The 26121-nt window shown below is 41.1% G+C and overlaps 2 protein-coding genes across 2 annotated transcripts in view; one reads left to right on the top strand and one right to left on the bottom strand.

The window, feature by feature from the left end:
• The window catches only part of gsap (gamma-secretase activating protein), a 55712-nt gene that overhangs the window by 27171 nt on the left and 2420 nt on the right, over positions 1 to 26121 (top strand). Inside the window, exons 24-30 of the mRNA XM_008278894.1 lie at positions 745 to 806; positions 5432 to 5527; positions 14347 to 14417; positions 14582 to 14676; positions 15352 to 15471; positions 21033 to 21094; positions 25674 to 25778. Of these exons, the coding sequence (XP_008277116.1) occupies positions 745 to 806; positions 5432 to 5527; positions 14347 to 14417; positions 14582 to 14676; positions 15352 to 15471; positions 21033 to 21094; positions 25674 to 25778 (611 nt within the window). The remainder of the gene's footprint in view (positions 1 to 744; positions 807 to 5431; positions 5528 to 14346; positions 14418 to 14581; positions 14677 to 15351; positions 15472 to 21032; positions 21095 to 25673; positions 25779 to 26121) is intronic.
• ccdc146 (coiled-coil domain containing 146) overlaps positions 25688 to 26121 on the bottom strand; it is a 42533-nt gene continuing 42099 nt past the window's right edge. Inside the window, exon 23 of the mRNA XM_008278913.1 lies at positions 25688 to 25754. The gene's annotated coding sequence lies outside the window, so the exon portion shown is untranslated. The remainder of the gene's footprint in view (positions 25755 to 26121) is intronic.

Genomic DNA, 26121 nt, shown 5'->3' on the forward strand with positions numbered 1-26121 from the left:
CTAAATGATGAGCACAAATTGTTGATGATCAGTTAAGTTTTTTTATTTTATTGTGTGACCAAGCAAGTCAGTGCTACAGACACTCAGTCTGCTCACTGTGAGTAAAAGCAGCAGCTAAACGTCTTAAAGTGTGTACATTTAAACCAGCTGAGTACTTTAAGCTGCTGACAGACATGCAGTGAATTTGGCAGCACAGCCTTTAAGTTAGCTTCCCCACGTAAGAGCGATATTTATAACGGAGCACCGAAAAGTCTGCTTCTCGCACGTGTGCAAAAGTGATCAAACGAGGGTGCACATTTGTGTATGCAAGTGTGTAATAATTCATCTGAAGCAACCGAGCCGGAGTGTGGTCCTCTTTTGTGTGACTGACATAAAACAAGTGCAGCGTGAACACACACTCTCACACAGACACACACACTCAGCGGGATTGCAGCCTCATAACCCCGAAGGTTTGGGATGTATTTTTAAAGCGAGGAAGGAAAAAAAATAAAAGCACCAAAAGAATTTATTAATGTTTTAGATTCAGTCTTTTTTTTTTTAAAGTTATAAAAAAAAAAAAAAAATGAAAAAAAAAAGTCAGTATTTGGTTTTTCCCAGTCCTACTGATGGCCTGTTTAATGATGTTAGCGCACTGACACACCTCAGGCTACCTGTAGTGTTCAATCTAGCATAGCCGCAGCTTCAAAGGCTTCTTCAAACGTCTCTTTTATGTGCCTGCGCTCACCATTGCCTGGTCTCTTCCAGATAAGAAGCTGGTGCCACTTTTCCAGGAGGAGGACCATCAACAGAGGGAACTCATAGGCCTGGTGAGAAAGTTGTCAATGCCAGAACACACACACACACAACCAGACGGTAAAAAAAGTCAATTCCTACTCAAATAGGTTACAATTTGATGCTTTAGGCAAAAAAAAATGTGCCTCAGAATTTAGGGAAACAGGTTGGGGAAAGCTGTTTTCTACTTAAATGATGATGGCACAAGGCCAGGCCCGTTCTCCAGGTTGTGGAAGAACAGGCCTTAAGTTGACTTTCAAGTCTTATAGAATCGATGGAAGATTCCCGTGTTGACTAGCTGCGAGCATCTCCAAACCTTAAGAGAGTCAATAAAATGGCTGTATTATTAAAATATTACGAACCAACAACAGCTGTATCGAGGAGGTTTTCGTGCTTTCTTTGGGTGGGTCGTGACCCCCCAATACTGAGTGAACACCAATCCGTCCCCCTTTGATATCAAGCAGAAATGATCTTCAACATGTCCCCCTTCTATGAACCCTGTCAGTGGATCTGGCTGCTGTTAGTTTTATTTTCAATATACTTCGTAATTAAAACTTCAGTGACACTCCCCCCAATTATGCACCCATGAAGGAACAGTGAACACGGAGGAGATCAACACGGATGTATTACAGGTACTTCAGAGCGGTTTCCAGTGTCTTTTTTTTCTTCACACTTCTGCACAGGGATTGACCCAGAATGAAAACTGCAAAAGCCTCACTTTGTGCCTTTAGTCAGCAGAGGTGTGAACACACAGAGCTCTGCAACGATATAAATCAACCTTTTCGCTTCTCGTACTTGTATCGTGTGCTACTTATTACATACAGTACATCAACTTCATGCACCTGAACACATCACCGGTGAGGTTTTCTGTGGTTATCGGAGGTCTTTTAGCATCACCCCGACCCATCTACGGTAGATCAAACCATCCAGGTAACACTACACCCCCTCCAGGTATCTATTAGATTATACATATTCATCACCTGTCTGCCAAAAAACAGCCATTAACGTGACTTTTCAGGTGTCACTGACTGTAAATCTGGATTTTGCAGAAACATTACTGAAGCCCTGTTAGTTGCCAACAGCTGGCTGTGCGTCAGATTCTTTCCTGTGACTTTAATAACGACCTGCAGCATCACACAGCAGCAGAAATGATAACTGCTGCTTTAAATGAAGAGTGATGTGAGACATTTTTATTAAGATAAGCCCGTCAATACAGACAAAATTACATTTCGGTGTTGTAATTGTGTTTGGTGAGGTGAAGTTTATATCAGCTCAAATAAACCAGGTTCCCCCCAAAGTCTGACTGAAGCTTCCACCCTTGGACTGACCTCATTAAATTAGGGTTTAATTACCTTGAACTACCAGCTCTGGTTGATGTGATGTGCCCATGTTTCGTTGGCTTTTAGGCTTCCAAGTTGCTTAATTACTGAGTAAGTCAGATTTGTTGGAACTTTCAGAAAAAAATTCTCACTGTCCTCAGTTAAAACTTGGTTGTTGGACCTTATTTATAAACTTGTGTTACAGTACCGCTGGTGTGACATGAATGCTCAGTGTCACCAGACATCAGAGGAGCAAATCAATCATGAGCAAAGCAGTCAGGTTCACAAACCTGGTTGGAAGGCTGGACAGTAAATCCATCCATCCATTTTCTAGGTTTGGGTCGCAGGGGCAGCGGCCACAGCAGGACAACAGGGTATCCTGGGTCTTCTCTAGGGAATAGTCCCAGTTGGACACCTTTTCAGTGCATCTGAGAGGCATCGTAATTAAACATACATAGATTAGATACAAACATGTAGTCTACATACTGTACATGTGTATTGTTTAATTTGTACAAACAGCTGGGTGTAAAACGACAATTTGCCGTATTTCTTTCATCTTATGTGTTTTATGTGGTTTGGATGTCCACATGCTGCTGGCCATCATTAGTTTAAACTAAGAATCCCCTCATGAGATTTCAGTTTCAAAAACTTTCAGAGATCATCTTCTGTTGAAATGCTGGAATCCAAATGAACCCTCTGAACCCAAAAACCCACTCACAGGTTTGGAAGGTTTGTTGTCTTTAGGAAAAGAAAACCCCAAAATTCAACTTATCACAGCCAGAAACTGTAAAAAATATAAAGAATTTTGGACTTTATGGGGGTCCCTGAACCTCTCATCAGTGACTTGCTGTTCGGTCGCTAAACTTCTAACTCTCTCCTAAAATATTATATTCTGACATGATTATGTAATGATTCGATTTCCCATCGAAATCACTTTATTTTAATCAATTGCTTTTTCCAGCTCTCCCTCCGTCTCCACCCTTATTGTATTACTACTCATGTACACAGCAACTGGTATCTGGTAACTGATTTATTTATAATGCCGCTGCTAACGAAATTTCTGTAACTCAATTAGCTTGATTCCTGTCCACAGCCCCAGCTCTCTTTTCTTTTTGTTGTTGGTACTTGTTGTGTATGCTTGAAGGGTCGCCCAGCACCATATACTCATAACATGTTGTATACATCAACTCCAGCTCGTGGTTGAGGCTTGTGAAGGTGTTTGGGGTTTGCAGGGGGGTAAAAAGAGAAAAATAATGTTTTATCTTTGCTATACTTTACAGACCAAATCTGATTTTTCTGAGAATCCTGTAATGTTTGTTTGTGATCGCCACAATATTAATATCCATCCATCCATCCATTATCTATACACCGCTTAATCCTCACTAGGGCCGTGGGAGGCTAGAGTCTATCCCAGCTGACTTAGGGTGAAGGCAGGGGACACCCTGGACAGGTCACCAGTCTATCACAGGGCTACACTTAGAGACAGACAACCAAGCACACTCACATTCACACCTACGGACAATTTAGAATCACCAATTAACCTCAACATTTTTTTTGGACCCTGTGGGAGGAAGCCGGAGAACCTGGAGAGAACCCACGCTGCACGGGGAGAACATGCAAACTCCACGCAGAAAGATCCCAGGTGTCCTCACCAGGATGCGAACCAGCGGCCGTCTTGCTGCGAGGCAATGGTGCTAACCACCGCTCCACCTTGCAGCCCACAATATTGATATTCTTGAGGGAAAAAAAACACTTTATTCTACATGTTTCAGTTCAAAATGTTGCCACGAATAAACAGTTTGCTCCCACATTATGCAAAAAACCCCCAAAATTGTCATCCTTAGTGGAACCATGAAGCTATGGCTGCAACTAACAGTCACTTAAACAATTTAGGGACTTCTCAGTTAAACTGGGATGAACTGCAGGCTGTGTTTACAGGGAGCAGATAAAAGACACGTATGGAAACAAACTGAAGTAGTAGAAATATGTATAGTATGTAGAGTTGGTAACACCTGTGGGCACTTGGAAAAATATTGCACGTGTTGACTCCAGGTTTCTTTAATTTTTGTAAAATAATTAATAAACTTCATCCCTCATATGTACCAAACACATTTTGAGTTTCCATAGTTGTGCAGGACTTTACATTTCAGTGAAAAATGAGCCCACAGTGAGTAAAAATGTGAGAGGTGGTAAAAAGAACAACCTGGAAACTGCTCAGGGTTCAGAGGGTTAATCGTTGATTTACAGCATCAGTCATTCAGTCAGTCATGACAAATCATGGCGATATTTCAAAAGCAGAAAGTCCTTCAGCTTTCCAGGAAAGACAGCAGTTAACATCCTGTCATTCAAAATCAAAGCGCAGGAGCAGGAGACAGCCTGGATTGTTTATCAGTTGAGATACAGCACCTACCCTGACATCTTTTCTGTTTGAAAAATTGTGCACAATACAGCGAATGTGTGTTTTCCCCCTGCACCGTCTTTAACTGCAGAGAAAGCGACGGCGGGCGCATAGAAAAGCAGTTCATTGTGAAACGCAATTGAGTGTCCCACATTGTTGATATACAACAGTTTAACAGCTCCTTAAGGTGGATTTTTCCTTTAACAAGAGTTGATGTATGGACCGCTTAAAATCCATCGTGAAATGCTGACAACCGATTATTTCCCTCCATAGTCATCCTTTAAGGTGAAGTTCCCGTTACGCTTCAGATGAGTCGACACTTTAAAAAAAAGGGCATCTTAAGGTCCCTGTCCTGCATTTTTTTATTATTTTTTTTTTTTTAACCGTGCGCTGTTTGATGGACAATTTCATATCCTCCGGTTTTCCTGTGCTCAGCATAGTTTTTAAAGAGCAGATAGCTTCAATTTAATGGAGTTCAGTGGAGATGCTAGCAGTCGCTCAGCTATTCTTAGAATGACCCAGTCCTCTGGTCCTTCTCTCCCTACTCCCTCCATCACTTCTTCCATTTTTTTTTACCCTCCTCTCTTCCCCATTCTGTCTTGTTTTTTTTTTTTCTCTGCTCGCCTCCTCGTCTCCTTTTCGCTTCCTTGTTTTCTCCCCAGAAGGACATTAACTTTCTGTCATTTTTTTTTTTTTAGAGCCTCGCTCATCTACTGCATCCTCTCCTCTTCCTCTTCCTCTCCTCTCCTCGCTTAAATCAATTTTGGGACACTGTAGTCGAGGGAAAATTCGAGGTGAACTCAATTTGACCCTGCTGAATGCACTGCAAAGTATGCTTAAAACACACAAACACAAAGTTTCACTCCAAGCCACACACACACACACACACACACACGCACAGAGAAAATAATCTTTTTTTTTGTGTGTGTGTTTTGCATTGTAGACGGTTGACAAGCTTCGAGAGCATCTCAACAGACACCTGCCACGACTGGGGAAGAAGAAGATCGACTTGCTGGTTGTCAACTATGTCGCCAAACTGGTTGGTACACTCTGAGTGTGTCTGTGTGTGTCTGTGTGTGTGTGTCGGTCACAGATAAAGAGAGGTCGAGGAGCTCAGTATATATCTTTCCGCTGCCCTTTTTTTAAAAGGCTCTTAAAGTTATATTTACCGAATGTTTTCCTATCCTCTTTTTCTCGGGGAAGGTTAAGCGACAGGCGGGGAGTTTTCCACTTTAACTAAATGCTGTGACGCGACACTTTATGGACGAGATCGGGTCACTCTTTCAGTCCTCTAAAGCAAACATCACTTCTCTTGTTAAGCCATGTATCCTCGACCCATCAAGAATTTTTTTTTTAGTTTCCACCAAAGTGGGTTAAAGCAGCTGCTCTGTCCCAGCTGGAAGGAGAAACGCTGCTGTGGTGTTGCTTTGCACATTACTGACACCTGTTGATTAGTGGAGTAACATGAGGCCCAACTAATGAGAGCATGAGCACAAACAAAACACACGAAAAAAAAAAACATTCTTCCAAACTACATCCATCCATTATCTATACACCGCTTAATCCTCACTAGGGTCATGGGGGGCTGGAGTCTATCCCAGCTGACTTAGGGTGAAGGCAGGGGACACCCTGGACAGGTCACCAGTCTATCACAGGGCTACACTTAGAGACAGACAACCAAGCACACTCACATTCACACCTACGGACAATTTAGAATCACCAATTAACCTCAACATGTTTTTGGACTGTGTGGGAGGAAGCTGGAGAACCCGGAGAGAACCCACACTGCACGGGGAGACACTCCACGCAGGAAGATCCCGGGTGTCCTCACTGGGACGCAAACCGGCGACCTTCTTGCTGTGAGGCAACAGTGCTAACCACTTGCAGCCCTTAATATTCCAAACTGAATGAAAAAATTCATAAGACACCATATGGGAGTAGAAAGGGACTTTTTCTGCCCTGAGTTTTGCCTCTCAGGCTCCATGTGCCTTACAGTCTACTCGAATTAACATTGTTGGGGAAGTAGAGAGAAAGTAACTAAGTATATTTACTCAAGTACTGTACAGTGTTGAGATATTTGTACTGGAGTGTTTCCATTTTATCACTCAAGCACTTTATATTTCCAGTCTACTTTATTTCAAAGGACATATTGAACTTCACTACAGTTATCTGACAGCTTTAGTTACTTTCAAGATGAAGATTTTACACATAATTAAACATAAACACACAATAAAGATGAACATGTTTGGCCTCTGACGCCATACAAAGGCTGTTTGGTCCATTTCATTGTCTACGAGTTGTGAAAAGCTCCAACAAACAGCATTTTCCCCACTAAACTTCTCATTTTGTTTAATTTCAGTAAATATTTAAATAATCCAATATCTCAACGAAAATCGATTGTGTTGTCAGAACTTTGTGTTTTTTTTCTTTCGTCTCCTGTGAATCCTCAGACGACCTCTCAGATTTGTTTCTGAATATAAACCAGCTCCAGCCTGCAGCAGCTACAACCCAATACACGGGCGCTTCACTGTTAATCTACAGAGGCCGCTTATAACGATAAATCAGTCAGATCAAACCAGTGCTTTTACTTAAGCAGCAGGACTTTTTCCTTCTCGTTGATTATTTTCTGTTGCTGTAGTTTCACTCAAGTAAAAGAAATAAAGGACTGTTTGCTGCTTTCTCTTTATGGATTGGTATGAGGAGGAGGGGGGGGGGCCCAAAAACTTAATCAATATCCTATTTTCAGTCGATGGCCTCTTAAAAAGATGCTCGAATGAAACATGAGTCGCAGTAAATGGAAAGACTCTTGTAAAAGATGCAACTATAAAATCGTCATCAGGACTCCATTAAGGCGACCGAACTGGATTTTAATTAGAATTAATGCTTTATAGGATTATTTTGACATTTTGTGTAACACAGAAATACTGTATGTGTAAAACGTAGCTGTAAATGTGTCTTTTTTTTTCTTTTTTTTTGGGATGGATAAAACTCATTAGACGTAATGTGTTAATTATTCTGCATTAGCTGTGCTGGTTGGCAGATTTTATTACCTCTGGAACGAGCCCGGCTTGTTATTTCCTCCAGTCCAAGCTAAGCTAAGCTAACAGACAACATCAATCTTCTTCTCTCACTTTCCATTAGAAAGATATATTGGATTCCGAATTTCACTGTGACTGTTGCTAAAGAAAAATACAAACAAAACTTTCATTATAATCTCTCGGCGTGCTCTTTACCACTCGCTCAGGTGGGATCTGCATAACCGAGCGCAAAGACGAACCCGCTCTCTGTTTAAGCACCCCGCGGAGGTTCTCGGTTCTGTAAAGTCAGTTTTTAGTATTCCTGGGAGGTAAATCCCTCCACAGTTAGGAGCCACTGAAAGCAGACATACAGCATATATCAACACAACAGTATTAAATCAGGCCAAGGGTAAGGGTGGAATTGAATAGAAAGCAGGATGCACCACGTTTTGGGACTTTATGGAATTGCAAATGACAGAGCGAGGGAAAAAAAAAAAAAAAAAATCCTCCCCGCTCGGATCGGTCGGCGGCTCAGCTCGACGCGACAGGCTCATGAGTTTTAACCCGCGCCTTCAGACTCCAGATGAAACTATTTTACTCGGCTGAGTGAAAGTGAAAAAGTTTCTCATCCGGGGAGACAGACTTATTTAAAACATACTCTCAGCGAGGCCCCCGCGAGAGGCAGCCTTAAGGGACGTTTTACTTAAAGAAGAGTCGAGCGGCTGCCTGGGTGATGTGCTCCCACCTCGAGCTGACTCATGCTTTAAAAACTCAGGGTGGTACTCTTTCAAAGAGCGCTGACGTCCATTCTACAAATAAAGAACATCTCCCCCTCTTGTTGGTGCTTATTGAGACTAATGGTTGCGTTGACACAGGGGAGAAGTTGGGGGTGAAATAGATTATAGCTTTTAAGAGCCAGGAAACTTCTGCTATGATAGATTACAGCTCCACAGTACATTATTGTCATAGTTATTTATTTCCTGTCCCTGTTGCTGAAGACAACTGAGATACATTCCTTTTTATAACCCAGCCAATGTCAAGGCGAACTCGCTCAAAGCTGAATATGAATTACCTAAAAAAACAGGGATACATATGAAAAGTAATGCGATGAATTAAAAATCGCCTGCGATATTCTTATTTATGCAACATAAAAGTTGCTTTATACCCAAGGTTGCTAAACTTTTTGTTAACACTGAGGAAATCCAGTCGTTTGTTGAACCGAGGCTCATTAAGGCGAATTGCTGATTCTTAGATTTTACTCTAATGAAAAGCCACGTAGGGATTTCTGTGGTTTCAAATCACTTGTTTTTTTTGTTTTTTCTGCACTGTTTTTCAGCACAAAAACTCAAAGTCTACATATTTCTGCTTTTTGTTTGATTATATCAGCAAAGAAATGTAAGGTGAGGGGGAAAAAAATGGATATTCAGCTTTGAATTATTCATTTTGCTGGAGAAGTTGTCACTTTTTTTTCCTTTAACACGATGAATATGTAATTTGGGAGGGGAAAAAAACTGTTAAAATACATGAAACAATCTGTTTATGCTGGGAACAGAGTGGTAGAACAATCAAATGCTGAAGAACAGCACTTTAGGAGAATTGCGCTTTTAGTGTTGTATTCACAGTGCTGCCAAAATGTAAAATACAAATGAATACAGATAAAGAAAGAGAAAGCTTTAAAACAAGAGAACAACAACAAAAAAATACTAAAACATAGTGAAAATAATTTCAAATGTTATATAGAAGATAATAATGGAAAAATATTCCAAAAGAAAAAATAAGAAATGCTGATATCAATATGCTGATGAATGCTGATACTATTATTGTTGTTATTATTGTTGTTATTAGTGCCACGGGCTTAGAATGAGGTCAGGACACGAAACAATAGATAAAATTTTGTGAGTATTTTACGAATGGCCGTGAGACTGGGTTGTACGGTGGCCCAGAAGTGTCACAACAAAACAAAAGCCGCAACACAACACAATTAGCCGCAACAAAATAAGTCGCAAAGTTAGTAAGTTAATAAGTTGCGGCTTATTTTTTAGTGTTGTGACTGTGTTGTGTTGTGGCTAATTTTGTAGTGTTGTGGTTAATTTGGTTGTGTTGTGGTTTATTGTGTTGTGTTGTGGCTTTTGTTTTGTTGTGACACTTCCGGGCCACCGTAGGCTTGACTGTCCACATCACAAACACATATGTACAGGCAACACAAGGTAGCAACCAAATGTGTAATGCTAGCTAGCTAGACAACACCATCAATATTCTAACACAACTAACATTATTGTGCAATGTATAATATCCACAAGTATTTTTTTTTAAAAATACACCAAATAAGCTATCTTTAAAAGCTTTCATAGATACACTTGGGCATCCGATTTTTCTTCTAGAATTTTTAATTTTACATTTGCACATTTCCTACTGAACTTTGATCGTGTTGTGTGTCACGATTGCTGTTTGATTTTGTTGTGCACTGCAATGACAAGGGAATTCTCGTCTATCTTATTCTAATGCAAGTTGTGGAAACAGCATGCTTACAGGTGACAGAGTGGTAAATACTTATTGTGTTTTAAAGTAGCTACCAGCTAACAATTTACTAATTTTAGAATTCTCAGGCTCAGTCAATTGATCACTTCGTTATAGTTTTCAGCATTTTAATTGTGTCTTTATCTGACTTTTTGTATATACTTTTTGCGTATACTTTGTTCACCAATCTAGCATAAATCACAGCTCAGAGTACTTTAAAAAATCTGACATTATGTTTGATATTCAGCAAAATGTCCCATTATTTTGGATAACTAACATGGCTTAAATTGTACAATACAAAACATCAGCTATCAGGATGATCACATTTGGTACAATATATGGACAGATTTATTTTTCTCATTTGAAAGACATTCATACTTTATAGTATCATTTATGTACAACATATCTTTTTTTAAATTTTTAATTCTTTGGAAAAAGCCCAGCGCAGTCAAAGTAAGCTCTCTTTCAGTTTGTCTGGTAAAGGTAAACTTTTTGACTGCTAGTAGAGCTAAAGAGCAGTGTTTTACCAAAGGCATTTTTGCACAGAAACAGTTGGCACAATTTACATTCTGCAGTTAGTTTCACTGACAAGTAAGTTGGTGACAACAACAAAATATTGCTAGTGTTTATAGTATTTATTGTGGCTATCTTTGTTGTTTGACAGTTTAAAACCAGCTTAACAAGTTTCTTTTGCTTCTATTAATGTCTTTTATTTAACTTTAGCCCTTAATCCCTGCTTTAGTGTTGTTTAAAAATGCGCTTCTTTAAATTAATCCCATATTTTAGCTGGTAACATGTAGACAATATCTATCTATCTATCTATACATATATTGATAGATAGATGTATCAGAGGACGCAGACAGACGATCAGTCTTCCTCATGTGTTCTTCCTGCACAGCCCCATGTCAGGATCTGTAGAAGCTTTCTCCTCCAACTGGACTTCTTTGTCTTCTTTTTCTTCTCGTCTGTCTTTTTCAGCTCTGGAACCTCTAGAAGGTCTGGATCTTCTAAAGCTTGGGCCTGCTGCAGCTGTTTCTGGGCCTCCTGCAGTTTGGCAGTCAGCTCCTTGTTTCGAGCTTGCTCCAGACACACCTGCTCAGTCAGGTTCTTCACCTTAAGCTTCATCGAAAAGTGGCGGTGCACTTGGCGCGTTATGTCTTTGCGGATTCTTTGCTCAGTTTTGAGGCTTCCTAGCATGGGTCTCAGCTGATCGTAAAGGTTCTCGAGCTTCCTCCTCAGATGAAGAATTTCCTCCCTAGCGATGCTTTCGCTGTCCAGCATGTCCGTGGACTTATCAAAGAGCAAGTCACGGACGCCGTTCAGGGTCTCAATTTCATCTCTCAGCTGAGCTCTTTCTGCTGAGCTCCGAGAAAGGAACAGCTCTACTTTTCTTTGCTGGAGACTCTTTGCAGTGGATGCATCCCAGCGATCAATGTAGCTCTTTACTTTGTCTTTCAAATCTTGCTTTTCCATGATTTCTCCTGTCAAGGTTCTGTTCTCTGGTGGTAACACTGTGTGCTGACGATCAGTACTTAATCAGAACAGGTCTAGCCTACTTAAGCACTTGAGGCATTTCTCTGTCATCCTTTTATCTTTTGGGATATCATCAACAGAATATGACATCATCAACAGGATATGACATCATCAACAGGATATGACATCATCGACAGAATGTGCCTGGAGGAGGGGGGGTTGGGAGTAGGGTTAGAGCGTTGCCGGGCAACGAAGCACACAGCTGCAACAGATAGTTGGTTTAACTGTCAAATCAGTAGAAGAGACCAGAAGGAGAAGACCTCAAACAACCGCGATTTTCTTCAAAACCGTGTGTCGGAGAGAAAAGCCGAGGGCACTTTCACAAAGCCAAGACCTTGGGCATTACATAGATGTATTTTTTGTTTTCCTGGAGTAAAAAATGAGCACACAATCATTTGAGAAGAAATGTGTAAATTTGGGGTCCTTGAGAAAAATCAGGAGCCGTCTTTGAATGGGCGCAGATGGGGAAGGAAGAGAGACTTGTGGAGGAACAAGGCTCCAAAACTCCCCCAAACTTAATTCTGTGTGCTTCCAAAGTGACATTGTGAGCGGGAGGACAAATTTTCCTGCGTTTTGATGCAAAAATGATGTCTGTGGCATAAAAATTGTGGCCACGGCGATAAGTTAAAAAAAAGTTTACTGTGTGATTTTTTTGTGAGCTCCCACTCTAGTGATGTCATTGCTCACTCTAAAGGACCACATACACACCCATTGTAAAGGCTGAAAAGGGGGGAAAAAGTTTCAAAACTTGAGAGGTTGTCACGAAGAAACGGTTGAAGATATGAAAAAAGTAGAAAGACTTTGAAACAGGGAAAGGCCGCGTCAACATTTTAAAGTTTAAATGGAGTGTCTAGGTGAAAGTATGCCTGAGCAGTGGAGTTTTGAAAAGTAGTGTAATTTTCGGTGTTTTTCTTGTCCCATTCATTTTCAATGGGAGATTTTTGCGACGTTTTGGCGAATTGCGTCGCCAAAAATGCGTTTTTTTGTAAATCTGTATGTTAGCACACTATTCCCGATCGAGCCGCACGTTTTGATGTATGATTTGTGTGGGTGCTCTCAAATCTGTGGGAGGAATAGCCGACCGAAAATTTGTACGGAAGAGGAATAACAAGAAGAAGATGCACAAAGATATTACGCCACATTGTCTCGACCATCTACAGTTAGCATCTACGAGCATGTGTGAAACCTTCCTCCCATAAAGATTACTTACATATTATATTTTGTTGTGACAGCGCTCCCTACTGGCAACAATATTTGCAACAGGAGCAAAGGAGGAAGTGAGGTGACGTTGTTATAGAACCGCTAAGTTTGTGTTGGGAGGAGGTCAGGGTGGATGGATGGGTCAACAAAACATCAGACTTAAATTTACCATTTCAAAGTAACGGTCTGCATTTCGTCTAACTGTGACGAGTCAATAACTCTTACCACCTGTTAATAATTGTAACCATGACAATGACGGTCTGATTTGACCCGAGCTGATCTGTCCTTAACCAAGTCATTTGTCGGGGTTTCCACTTTTTTCCAAAAAACAAAAACAAAAACAAAACAACCTTGCAGAATATTTTCACGTTATTATCTGTGATATAAAGCTGGTATGACCGGTGGTAATCATGACGTAGACCAACAAGCTCCAGTGTGTGGAAGAGGCTTTTAAAACTCACGAAAAGATCACATCACAAACATTTGTCTTCTGAAATTTTAATTATTGTTGCTGTTGATGTTGTTATCATTGTCACTGTTATTGTTGTTATCGTCTCTGTTATTGTCACTGCTGTTATTGTTGTTGCTGTTTTTTGTTTGTTGTCATTGTTGTTATTGCTTGTGTTATTGTTGTCGCTGTTATTGTTACTGATGTTATCATTGCTGCTGTTTTTGTTGCTGTTATTGTTGTTGCTGTTATTATTATTGTTGTCATTTTTGTTGCTATTATTTTGTTGTTTCTGTTTTTGTTATAGCTCTCATTGTTGTTGTTGCAATTGTTTGCATTGTTGTTGTTTGTAACCTGTCACCAGCCTCTACAGTGTCAGTAATGGCTCCACTGACTGTGGTAAGAAGAGATGCAGGACTTTCGACGGAATCCATTCCTTCATTCAGCTCAGACAGTTTGCCGATAAGAACCTTTTCAAAAAGTTTTAGTTTATACAAAACTTCATAAAACTGAAAGAAAAAAAAGAAAAAAAACAAAAGCCCAGAGGATCCTATTATAATGTTTGTCTTGAACACCTCTTTTACTTTCGGGCCTGTCTGTTACATAAGTGCAGCTAATTGAAATTCCCACCCTGAGGTCAGTGGAGGATGTTGCTGCTGGCATTCGGAGGGGGCTGGCGGCGGGTTTCCCACCGCTGGGCAGGATGTGGACGAGGCACATCTTCTTCCTGTTATTGCACAGGAGAGGACAGCGTGGTCATCTGTGGAAAGAAGAAGTGCGGGCGATTTAGCCACCACCGGCACGTTCCAGGCGGGGTCAAGTGCATCACAAGGATCCCCGGTTGCGTTACAGATGAGTGTTGAAACGACGTAGTGGGAAACGTGCGTTCACACCCTGAAGCCCTTGTTCGGTGGAATTGAAAATGGGAAGTAGTGGGAAAAAAAAAGAGGGAAGGGAGGTGACTGATGGTAGAACAAGTGCGCAAACATCATCATCATCACAGAGAAATGTGCCGAAATCGCATGTTTCCTCACACGAAACGCTTCCAACGCCGTTCCTCGAGCTGCGTTTCGAGGAAAATGCTTCACTTGACTCTAATCGAGCATCTCAGAGCGCTAACGAGGTGTGTGTTTGTGTGTTTAGCTGGAGCTCATCAGACACATGCTGGAGTCGGTCTGGCTGAAGTACAAACTCGGCCCTCGTGCTCTGAGCTTGTGAGTAGCCCCCTTTTCTTTCCTCTGAAGTTTGACGGAGCCGAAGTGCCGACAGAACGTGTGTGTTCATCTTCACGCATGTGCTCACGTTACATAACTTTCCTCTCTGAATTTCTCGTGTGTGTGTGTGTGTGTGTGTGTGTGTGTGTGTGTGTGTGTTGCAGGACGCAGCAGGGCAGTCCGTCTGAGTGGTCGGTGTTTCACTTCATGTTTCGGATCCTGGAATCCACCCGGGGTCTCTGCCTGCCCCTCCCGCCCGGTACCGCACACACACACACACTTTAAAACTTTTAGTTGTTATAATCCAGTCTGTCTCCGTCTCGGCCGGAATAACAATGTGCGTTTGCATTAGCAATGTGCAGACATGGGCTAAGGCAGAGCTTGAATACATTTCGAATAATCTGCATTAATTTTACAGCGTTCGTCGGCACAGACCCAACATTCTGTAACTTTCGTTTTTTTTTTTTGAGTGGAAGTTTGTCGGTTCGAAAATGTCCAGGAATGAGAGCGGTAATGAGAAATGGCCTGTAGCAAGGCAGCACACGTTAAGCACCGAGGCTGCAGGTGGAAGTGAACACAGCAGGCGTACGGACCGTTTCCCTTTGGTAAATAAAAGGAATGAATAATTCTTCTGAAGTTTTTGCAGTCAGGAGTATGTTCGTGTAGGTGGATTTATATTTTTTAGTTTTTTTTTGGCAGGCTAGCAACATGGCCTTTTGACCTCTGTGAAGACGAAACAGAACATTTTATTGCTAATTGGCCGTTAGTATGCTATCATGGTAATAACGCAGTATGTGGGGAACTCGAATCTGAGCATTGCCAACGTGAACATTTTCTTTTTTTTTTTTTACTTTTTCTTTTCAGTATCATCAAAAGCTAATGGCTCCTCTTCATCCTCTTCCTCTTTTCATCTGCCCTACCTCCCTCTCTCCAGGATATCACACCCTCTTCGCTGTGTTTGCCGTGCGTTGCCTCCCTCATCACACCTTTCTGCAGCACATCGATCACGGCTTCCTGCAGCTCACCGAAACGTTCGTGTCTCGTCTCATGACAGGTACACAAGATACACAAGTTGGGGGGAAAAAAATCTAATGGTGCACACGTAAGACAACTTAGAGAAAGTGGTTCTTTGTTTTTTTTTTAAAGTTTGGTAAGCTGGACAGTCGGTTCACCGCTTTGAAATTCGATGGATTGCCATGACATTTTCCGTAGACAATCCCCAGAGGATGAGTTCCTCTCACCTTGCTGATCCACTGACATTATTGCACCACAAAGACAAAACTGGATTTGAGTGAAATGTCTCAATAAAGGTAGAAATGAAGCATTAGAGGTCCCATAATGTGCCCCTTTTTGGTAAAAACACACTTGTCTTATCTTATTTCCCTTTATCGAATCTATTTTAACAAATTATTGGACTTTCTTTTAACTGGAGACAACAGTTGCAGCAACATGGACATGACATATGTTCTCAGGTTGTCTGCCTGATATATTCTCATGCACGCGATTCATCAGGAGCGTCGGGGAGATCATTTCAATTCATCTGGCGCCAACGTCTGATGAAGCAATTAGAATCTGAGTGTCAAGATCCGCGACCTCACAAAACAACGTGTTCGACCATAACTCAAGCTCATTATGACACCTTTTCACACAAACACGATCAAATTATGCAGCAATGATATTTTCTATCCAACAAGGTCAGAGGTCAACATCTCTTTGGCGTCACAGTATTCTGCAGAAACACTTTTCCCAGCCGCCGTTCAACAAGGAACAGAAGGGGAGACGGTGAGATTTGGTTGAATACCACCCTGAAACTGTGGTGACTGTATGTAGAGTTTATCCATCCATGGTTTAGAAATGGGATCTTCTTTGCAGCAACATCCATATTTTAGGCATTGTTGACTGTCATGGTTACATCTTTAATCAGAATTTTTTTTTGGCTAAACATGGAAACAAGAAATCTGACTCTGAATAGTGAAAGGTCATTAAGAGGAATAAAAATCAAAGTGTTTTCTACTTCTTAAAAAATATATAAATCTGGAGTCTGGACAGACATGGGTGTAAACTGCCACTTGACTGGCTGGCGGAAGCTTTCGGCCTTTTTGACCTGCTCAGCATCAGACGCCGGAGGACACAGAAGCGAAGAGACTTAACTCAAGTGAGGCTGAAAGACACTAATATCTCCTGTTGTGTTCAAGCCGTGACCCTGTTGCTGTTCCTGTGAAGCCCATCAGCTTGTTAGTGTGAACTGGAGTGTCGATGTGTATTTGAGGAGATTTGTTGGTAACTAAGAGAAGCTATGAACTACTCTCTGAGTCGAGCCAGAAACCCACAAAAACCCCCCAAAGGCAGCAACCGTGACGAACGTGGAAGTTCACACAAAGAAATAAGAAGTCATTGTGAGCAGCTGGTTAAAAAATCTGTTCATTATTTTTAGAATTTTATCAGAGTTACTGGTAATTTTCATTTTAAGACACGTCTTCCCGCATCCATACTAATTCTATTAATTAATTACCAGTTTCATACGAACAGGAAGTGACAACACGTGCACCAAACATTAGTCAGATGTTGTGAAACCGCTGATTTTCACTTCAGTCTGCTGCTCAGTACTTTTGTTTTGCAGGACATTTGTTCCGCCGCCACCCTCGAGTTATTCTGACTAACCCCAGCTGTACACCATAAATTTATTTTGGTGCGCTGCATTGTGGGACAACATCAGCAAATCAGTGATCTGCTTTGAGTAACGGTCATTTAGTCACATTTCCAGTAAGCCATTATTCAGAACTTGCTCGGTGTGAGTTTTTTGTTCTTCACTGACTTGGGTCTGATTAACCCCCTGAAAGCTAATAAAGCTAGTTGGTTAAATGAAGCTAGTTAGTGTCATAACTCAAATGGAGGCAGTGGAAGAGGGTTTAAAAGCAAAAATCCAAACTAAAGTGCAGCGAACAGGCTGAGGTTTGGTCAAGAAAAACAATAAAAAATCTAAAAGCTACACTCCACAAAGGAGCAAACTGAACAGAAAGGTTTTAAACACAGGCACAGAGCAAAGTAAAGAGGGGAAGAGCTCTGAGGCGGTGCAGTTTAAGTACTCAGGGGCTAATTGAACACAGGTGAAACTAATGAAGGTGATGCAGGAAGTCACAGGAGAGACAAAAAGCATGAAGACAAGATAAAAAACCAACAGCAGTGTTCCATTTGTCACCAGATTTTAGGGAGACCAAACAGAACATGTCCTGTTTTCACCTCCTGTCCTGGCCATCCTGTTTTTTTTTCTTTTTTATGAAGTAATGAAAACGTGCTGGTCCTGTCCCAGAAGAGGCATACTTTAAATGTATTGAAATTTTAAGGCATCTTTGAGTAAACTTCGAGTATCATTTGAGTATCTCATTGGATGTCCTGGTTTTTGGTCGTCAAAATACGGTCCCCCTACCAGATATTGACTTAGTTTCACAATTTTGACCCAAACAAAGTGCATTAGTTTGAGTCATTTGTCGATCATCGACAGCTAAAAACACTTTTTCATCAGTGACAATTTAGTCTTTGCTTCAATTTTTATTTCAGGTGCAGCCATCTTTGTGTTACCACGGTTCTGTGTGTTATCTAGTCTGTGGGGAGTTTAGCTGAAAAGGCTCAGTGTCCGTGTCCCTCTACTCTGCAGTGACTGAACAGACAAACTCTCCTCAGCGCACCCATTCATCATTTCCAAACTCTACACTGCTCCCTCTCTGTCTGTTCGTTAGCATCGCAGCAACAACAACTCTTTCTACTGAACAGCAGCAGCTCGTTCAGTAGATGAGTCACTCGCTTGTTTGCTAAAGTCCTGTTTACTGTCTGGGAGAAGAGATGCTGAACTGTTGGATGACATTAACGCCAATAAAGACTAATGTTAACGTTACATCCACGTCACCTGTGTTGGCATTTTTTTTAAAACGTCGGCATCTGCCTTCATGCTTGTAGTTCGTCTCAGCTGCTTCGCGGATCAGTTCGTTCTGAAGTCTTTCTTTCAAGAATCTCCAGATAAAACTGAACATAAGGAGCTTCTTGATTGTCAACAGCTCAACAGGTCAGACTGATTAATCTACTGAGCAAGTTGAACTTTGATGGGGAGGAGTCTGATTCCAAAAACCCTGCACCTCATCATCAAGAACATTTTGCATTAAAACAGTGATTATTTGTCCATTCCATCCATTCAACATTATTCATCATAGTTTCCTTCTTTTTTATTTAGCCTTTGGTTTCATTTTCACTGAATACTTTCCATCATAGTTTTTGTTAATAAAGTTAACAGTGACCAATAGAGATCAACAATAATCAACTAAATTAACAGGAAAAGAGAGTTAAAAAGGGGAAGCACAAGAGACACAGGGAAAAGAAAACACTTAGAAACACTGGAGACATAGCAGTAGCTGTGACAGCTACAGATCTAATTGATTCATTATTTTAATTACTTCATTTTTATTCGTTCCATTTTCTGCTGCTTATCTCGATCCAGGACATGATTTCATGTAGAATAATTGTGAGACTATTGGGAACAAAACTGATATTAATACAAACTCATGCAGTGAATAAATCATTGTGGGGGGGGGGGAAAAAGCCTTAAACTATATTCGAAGTGGTGTTCCACAGTCTTGGATGTGGTTAACGCTGAAGGGGTAATTAGCTCCTGAGCGCTGGACTAGTAAAAGCAGGTCACGCTGTGGAGCATGTTGGCAGGATGCTGCAGTTATCCGACCTCAAAGTTTGTTACTACGCGTGATGCTTGACGTATTAAATCCACTGTTCAGGTCAGAAGTGCAGGTTCGGGAGTAAGACGCCCAAAAAAAACAAGCTAATGTTTGTGTCGTTGTTGATTTCATACCGCTGGATGTTCATTGTTCTGAGGCCAAACGCTGCGACTTGGCACAAAGATCAACAGAACCAAAATAGCTAGCCTTCCTCGTTAAGTCTTGATTTTGTTGTGGTTTACATGCGTCTTTGTCGTGAAGCAGAACAAAGAAATATCCTTGAAGATGAAACGATTATTTAAAGCAGCGGCGTCCGAATGGTCTCCAACTTCAAAGTGAGAGAAAAGGGATGTTCTGGAGACTTTGAAGTGAGGCGGTTCATGCGTCACTTCTCCCCAGGGATTAATCAAATATCTATACATCTATTTAAAATTCTACTTTTCCTTTTAGTTGGGGTAATTGGCTGGGCAGGTGTGGACTTTCTGCCTCATTACAAGCACGCAGGCATGTTCTCTTGGAAGGTTTTCCCAATCCGACCGGTCTCATGTAGCCTGGCGGAAACTCAAAACTGGCTCAAAGAAAGTGACAAGAGGTTTACTTACATTTATTAAATCAAATGAACATGAAACAGCTGTTGTAGTTGTCCGATGTGGAGGTTTTTTTGGGTGCAGAAGAAGGACTAAAAGCTGCATCGGAAAGTTTACACGCTCAGATTGGCTAAAATCAACTTCATGACATCATCAAACAAGTTTAACACATTCTCAAATCATTTCACATAATTGCTAAAGTGCAGCTAAACTAATGCTAACTGCTAAAATCAGCATGCTAACACATTTAGAATGATAACACTAACATGCTAACAGTAAGGAGGTGCGATGTTTAGCATGTCCGCCATCTTAGTTTTACATGTTAGCATGCTAACTTTTGCTAATTAGCACAAAACTTCTAATTAGGTATGATTTCTTGCACAAAGTCTCTCTCCAGTCATTTACTAAACCCCTAAAATCTCATCTGAGTGTATCAAAGTTACATATTTAGAACTTCTTCCGATGCAAATAATCCTTTTTTGCTCTAAAATGTCTTTGATGTTTCTCCACGTCGTTGCTACCTCCAGAATGTGCGGATCCACGAGGCCCCTGCCTGAGATTTTCTCCAGGTTTCATCATCACATTTTGTTGATTATGAACTCGCAGCTGCTGAATATTAAATTTGTAATAAAAAAAAAAAAGAAGGAGCGTTTGGCCTGAGCTTCCAAACTCATTCATTTTGGTATTTAAAGACAATCACCAATGGGATGCAACACTGGGCAACATTTGAAGTCCTTGGAAGGTCATTGATTAAACCCCTATTAGCTCCCTATTACGCTTTATTTTCACAGTTTTTGGCCATCACACAACAACATTTGACCATTTTTTTTAACCTTGTTTGTTCTGTGAACAAACAAGCGATCAACAAGGTGAAACATTTAATCTCCTTTGTACCAAATTTCATGGCAATCCATAAAAAATTTGTGAGAACATTTTGTTAAAAACTCGCACAGAAAAAGGTGTAGCTGAGATACAACAGAGGCAATTAAATAATCAGGTGCAGCGTTATTCGTGCACTGGCTGAGAATCATTTTAACTTCGGTAATCAGTTGTGAAGCCTCATCTGTTTTCTGTCAAAGTGAAATATTGCTTTCATTTTTTATTCATACTAATCAGTCGCTGTAAATGTTATTTTTTTTAACAGAATTTGGGAAGTAAACAGTGGAAAGAATTTCAAAACGTGGGCTGTTACCTTTTAAGAAAAGAAGTGTGAGGTGGCATTAGTTGTTCTCCCGTGTGAGATTTGTCTTCAGAAGAGCAATTAGCAGCTCGTCTTCTCACTTTTCTTTTTTCTCTTTTGCGTTTAGATTTGGACAACAGCGATGCCAACGAAAGATTGAAGTTCAGCATACTTAAGAGACTCCCTCAGGTACTTTTCTGTGTGTGTGTCCAAGCATTAAGTGAGGTGAGTGGTTTCAAACTTTGGCGTTCTGAAAGAGAATACGTGAAGGCCACAAACTCAGAGGTCAATATCTTTAAAGAGTGAAACAATGTGCGAGGCGATTATAATCCATTCTGTTAGCAAAAGAAGGGGGGGGGGGGACTGTTCGTCTTTTCTCGAATGGCTCTCTCGCCAGACTTCCCATTCTGGTCCAATTAAGAGTTTGAAGTTATTTTAGGTCTCATCTCCCTCAAGCCCCCCTCAAGCCAATCACAAAGCACTTGTGTAACCAGCTGGTGTGTATATGTGTGTGTGCGCCGGGGAAAGGGGGTTTGCGTCGACGGTTGCCTCCCGAGTCGGTGTGTGTTTATGTCCTACCCCTTGTGTAACTTCCACGTGTTCCCGTGTGGGTGCAGTATATTTCTTTTGTAGCTCGGCATGAGTGTGTGTGTGTGTGTGTTCGTGTGTGTGTGTTCCGTCCGCACCGTGATCAGAGGAATGTCGAGTGTTTAGTGTCTCTGTTCTGTTTCCTGCCCGTCAGACTTTTCGTTGGGTGAGTTTGGCAGGCAGCAGAGATTTAGCAGGTACAACACCCGCTCCCATAGAGTCAGGAAACAGGAGGTGTTTGGCCGCTGTAGCAGATTTGTACCTTCACTAAAGCCAGCAACTCCGCTGTAATTCTCATTATATATATATATATATACGTCCCTAACCCCTCGGGGGAATTCCATTAAAGCTTCATATTAGAATTTAGATTCCTGCAGTAACAGAAACACAAGGGGGGGCGGGGGGGGGGAAGTGGCAGCAGCTCTTTTGTTAAGTCATACGGGGATATTCTAAATGTTGACTAAGTGGAGACTTACTGTAGCTGCCACTAAATGGAAACAGGTTGCACCACGCAAATTACTCACAGAGATTAATTATTCTCAAACACTGTAGCTGCCAGGTGGGGAGGTTTTCTATCTAAATGAATTAAACGACAAAATTAGCGCCAGCCTGCTAACATGCAACACCAGGATGGGATGTGGTCGACATGTCTGATCCGATACTTGTTGAAATTCAGTTCAGCAACAATGCGAGAATCTCAAATAGCAACATTTTATGCAAATAACAGGTCGCATAATCAAGTGTTTCATTCTCATCCTAAACGGCACAACAGCATCACTCTGAAACATATTTCTCCATCCATGTGTGGAGACAGTCAGATGATTCTAAACTGTACCAAATATCATCCATCCATCCATCCATTATCTATACACCGCTTAATTCTCACTAGGGTCGCGGGGGCTGGAGTCTATCCCAGCCGACTTAGGGTGAAGACAGGGGACACCCTGGACAGGTCACCAGTCTATCACAGGGCTACACTTAGAGACAGACAACCAAGCACACTCACATTCACACCTACAGACAATTTAGAATCACCAATTAACCTCAACATGTTTTTGGACTGTGTGGGAGGAAGCCAGAGAACACGGAGAGAATCCACGCTGTACGGGGAGAACATGCAAACTCCACGCAGAAAGATCCCGGTGCCCCCACCGGGACGTGAACCGGCAACCTTCTTGCTGCGAGGCAACAGTGCTACCAACTGCGCCAACTTGCAGCCCCCAAATATCAACAATTGCAAATATTTCTAAGTTGACAAGAAGAATGTTTTATCTTATTACAAATCAAAACCAAATACAGTAGAAAGACTATATTGAACGCACAAACGTTGAAGCAGAAACTTAGTTTAACAAAAGTGAAACACCGCTCATCACTCACACTGACTTTATAAAACCTGTGATCACTGAAACAACATTGAGTACTGCTGTGATTTATAGTTAGGTCGACAGTTCCAGTGGTGAAAACCAGAACTTTCTCACCTTTGGACCGATGGGTTATGTCCCTCTGCATGTCTGCATCATGGCACTTGGAAAAGAATTCTCAGAGGAACTGAAAAATCTGACTTCACAAAGATAGAAAAGGATACAAGAAGATCTGTGACAGTAACCAGCAGCAGTAACCAGGAGGTATAGAACGAGTCACAGCAGCACTAATCAGAACTACAGCGGCTGACCTGATGGACATTGCTCTACTTGCACAATCTAGCTCTGAAAAACAGAAGGGAAGGTACTTCAGACTTGGCACAGGAGTAATTCATGGAGGCCTGATGAATACTGGGAGCATGTTCTTTGGTCAGATGAGACCGAGATAACTTTGAGCTTGGCTAGGAACACAGCAGTGAATGCATAGCCCCAACAGGGAAGCACGGAGGTGGAAGTATGATAATATGGGGCTGCTTGAGAGCAAAAGGTATCGGGGAGATGATATGTACAACCATGGATGCCTGTGGATAAACCAACATACTGGCCGACAAGATGACTCCCAGTCTGCAGAAGCTTGGTAGAAGAGGAATGTTCCAGCATAATAATGATCTGAAGCATGTCGTTAATTACAGTTTCTATGGAATAAAAAAGTGATGAGTATGACCTGGCCAAGTATATTGCCTGACTTGAATCAAATCAAACACCTGTGAGGTATTTTAAAGAGAAAGGTAGAGCAACACAACCCCTCCAGCAAAAAACAGGTGAAAAAAAAAAGCTGTCTTTGAAGTACGGCAGAAGATCTCTGAAGACATTTGCGCTACGCTGTTTTGCATGCTAAGGAGGATCGACTCTGTCATCAAAGATAAAGTTGGACATATGAAATATTTAAAAAACAAACGATTTGAATCTCAGCAATGAAAGGTGGACTGACTTATGTTCCATCAAAGCTGCTACTGAGGGGCTTGTATTTGTAATAAAAGACATTTTAACTTAAATTTTACTGAGAACGCCTATACTGTTCAACTCATTGAACCATTACTGGAAGGTGAAACAAAATGGAATCATTTGACATTGAACAGATATTGCACAGATCAGATATTCCTTTAATTGTCATGTTTGGAAGTCATGTTGCGACTTGTTGTTGCACTGTCACTTCCTGTTTACACAGTTGGTTGCTTTCGATTGAACGTTCCCATCGAGGATTTCTTCACACATCACACTTGAGTGATTGCTAAGAGATTTGTATTTACTAGTGCAACCAAAATGAGAATAAATATGAGTTTGAAATGAGCCTCGCAGGTACTAAGAACTCAGGTAGGACTTCCTGCTGTATCCCAGTAATGGATTTACAAGTGGCAGGTGTGACTTCATGAAGGTGCAGAATGGAAAAACAAAGTTAGAAAAATGAAAAATTAACTTTTGACAGTTTAGGGTTATATTTGTGTACTTTTTGAACCTTGTTTTTCTGGGTGTAGTGTTAATAAAATAAATCTTAAAGATCATTCCTAGACTGAAAAAGTCTGTTTCACCATTTTCAACAATTTCCCTGAGGTACCCTACCAAAGGGATCAATAAAGTTATATCTAATCTAATCTAATATTCACATTGCAAAATAATTCTGAAAGCTTATTTCTTGTTTTAGTTCGTTTTCATTTAGGTATTTGTTTGAAAATGTCACAATATTAAAAAGCCCCGTCCCCCATGTTGACATGTCCATATGTCCATGACAGTCTCAAAAACGCGGATTCAGACGTCTTGAGTTTCATACATCACAAACCTCAGTAACCAATCCCGTCAGCTTACATCGATCATTCCACTTTTTTGTGTACATGTTCGGCTGAATTACTTCAACATAAGAACCTGACGATATGTAGCGCTGAGTAGTTTAAGCAGGTGAGCTGGTGTGCTACAGCTGCAGCGAACATGGAGCCGTGAGAGTAAGGGATTTAGTGGCTCTGCACATTCTACAGGAAGCAATGTGGAGAGCTGCATCTAAACCAGTTTGTGGCAGAAAGGGATTACTTTCATGGTAAAAACTTCCAAATATATAATTCTGATACATACAGATGAGTTTTTATGGGTTCAATCAATGACTGGAGAGGCACTTTAAGTTTGCCAGTTGCCCAGCGCGGCATCCCATTTGGGTATTTTGTCTATAAATATCACAGCTGATGAGTTTGGAGGCTCAGGCCAAACACTCCTTCTTTTTTTTTTTACAAATTCCCCCAGTTAATATTCAGCAGCTGCACGTTCACAAACCACAATCTGGGATGATGACATCTGGAGAAAATATCAGGCAAACAGTTTCAGCCCCTGATGATGCAGTGAAAAAATATGTGTTAATCCACACTTATGTAGAGTCCTTACATAAGGCTGCTTGCGTTTGTCTCAACTTGTTTTCGCTTCACCTCTGAGACAAACACAATCCTTGAAGTGATTCAGCAGCTTTTTTTTTTTTTATCAGCGTGAGGAAAAGCTGCCTTTTTTCTCACCGTCAGTCACACCTGTAGAGCTGTTCTTTTATTTAAGCGTTGTCACTCTCGTGTACGTTTCACAAGTCTGTAAAATACGATTTCTCCGGAACTCCTCATTAGCAGTCCGTTCCTCAGTAATGGTTTTTGCGTTCCAGTTGGCAAACCAGAAAGGGACAGATGTTCACATGCTCCAGGGAATTTGTTGTTGTGTTTTTTTTTTTTATTGACAGCATGAGCTACATGCCTGAAATGTAAACTCTGTTGTGTGTGTGTTTGTGTTTGCAGCCTATGGAGCAGAGGATCTACCATATGTGGGATCATCCTGTCAGCTCGGCTTCAATCTCCAGAGATTATGTCAGGACTCTGCTGGAGAAACACAACAAAAATAAGGTAAGTCGGACGAGCGTGTCACACATGTTGAAACACTTGGAGAGGCCAGACTGACTGAAACTGAAATAAATAGTTTTCCAGTGAAACGTTTCGCAATCAAACTGACTGCTACTTCATAACCACATTGATAACAGGCTTTCAAGTAATGTCAGGAGTCTAGAGCTAAGCCAGCAGTGAACATGCTCACAACAGCAATGCTTACATGGCACATTTAGAATCTATTATTTACCACATTAGTTAACTGTTAGCATGCTAACATTTGAAACACAGCAGTGATCGACTGATTGTCAACCCCACAAATTATTGGGTCTGATATTGAACATTTTTCTGATTATTAGTTGGG

The sequence above is a fragment of the Stegastes partitus genome, unplaced genomic scaffold (genome assembly GCF_000690725.1).
Source record: "Stegastes partitus isolate 25-593 unplaced genomic scaffold, Stegastes_partitus-1.0.2 Scaffold137, whole genome shotgun sequence".
NCBI lineage: Eukaryota > Metazoa > Chordata > Actinopteri > Pomacentridae > Stegastes > Stegastes partitus.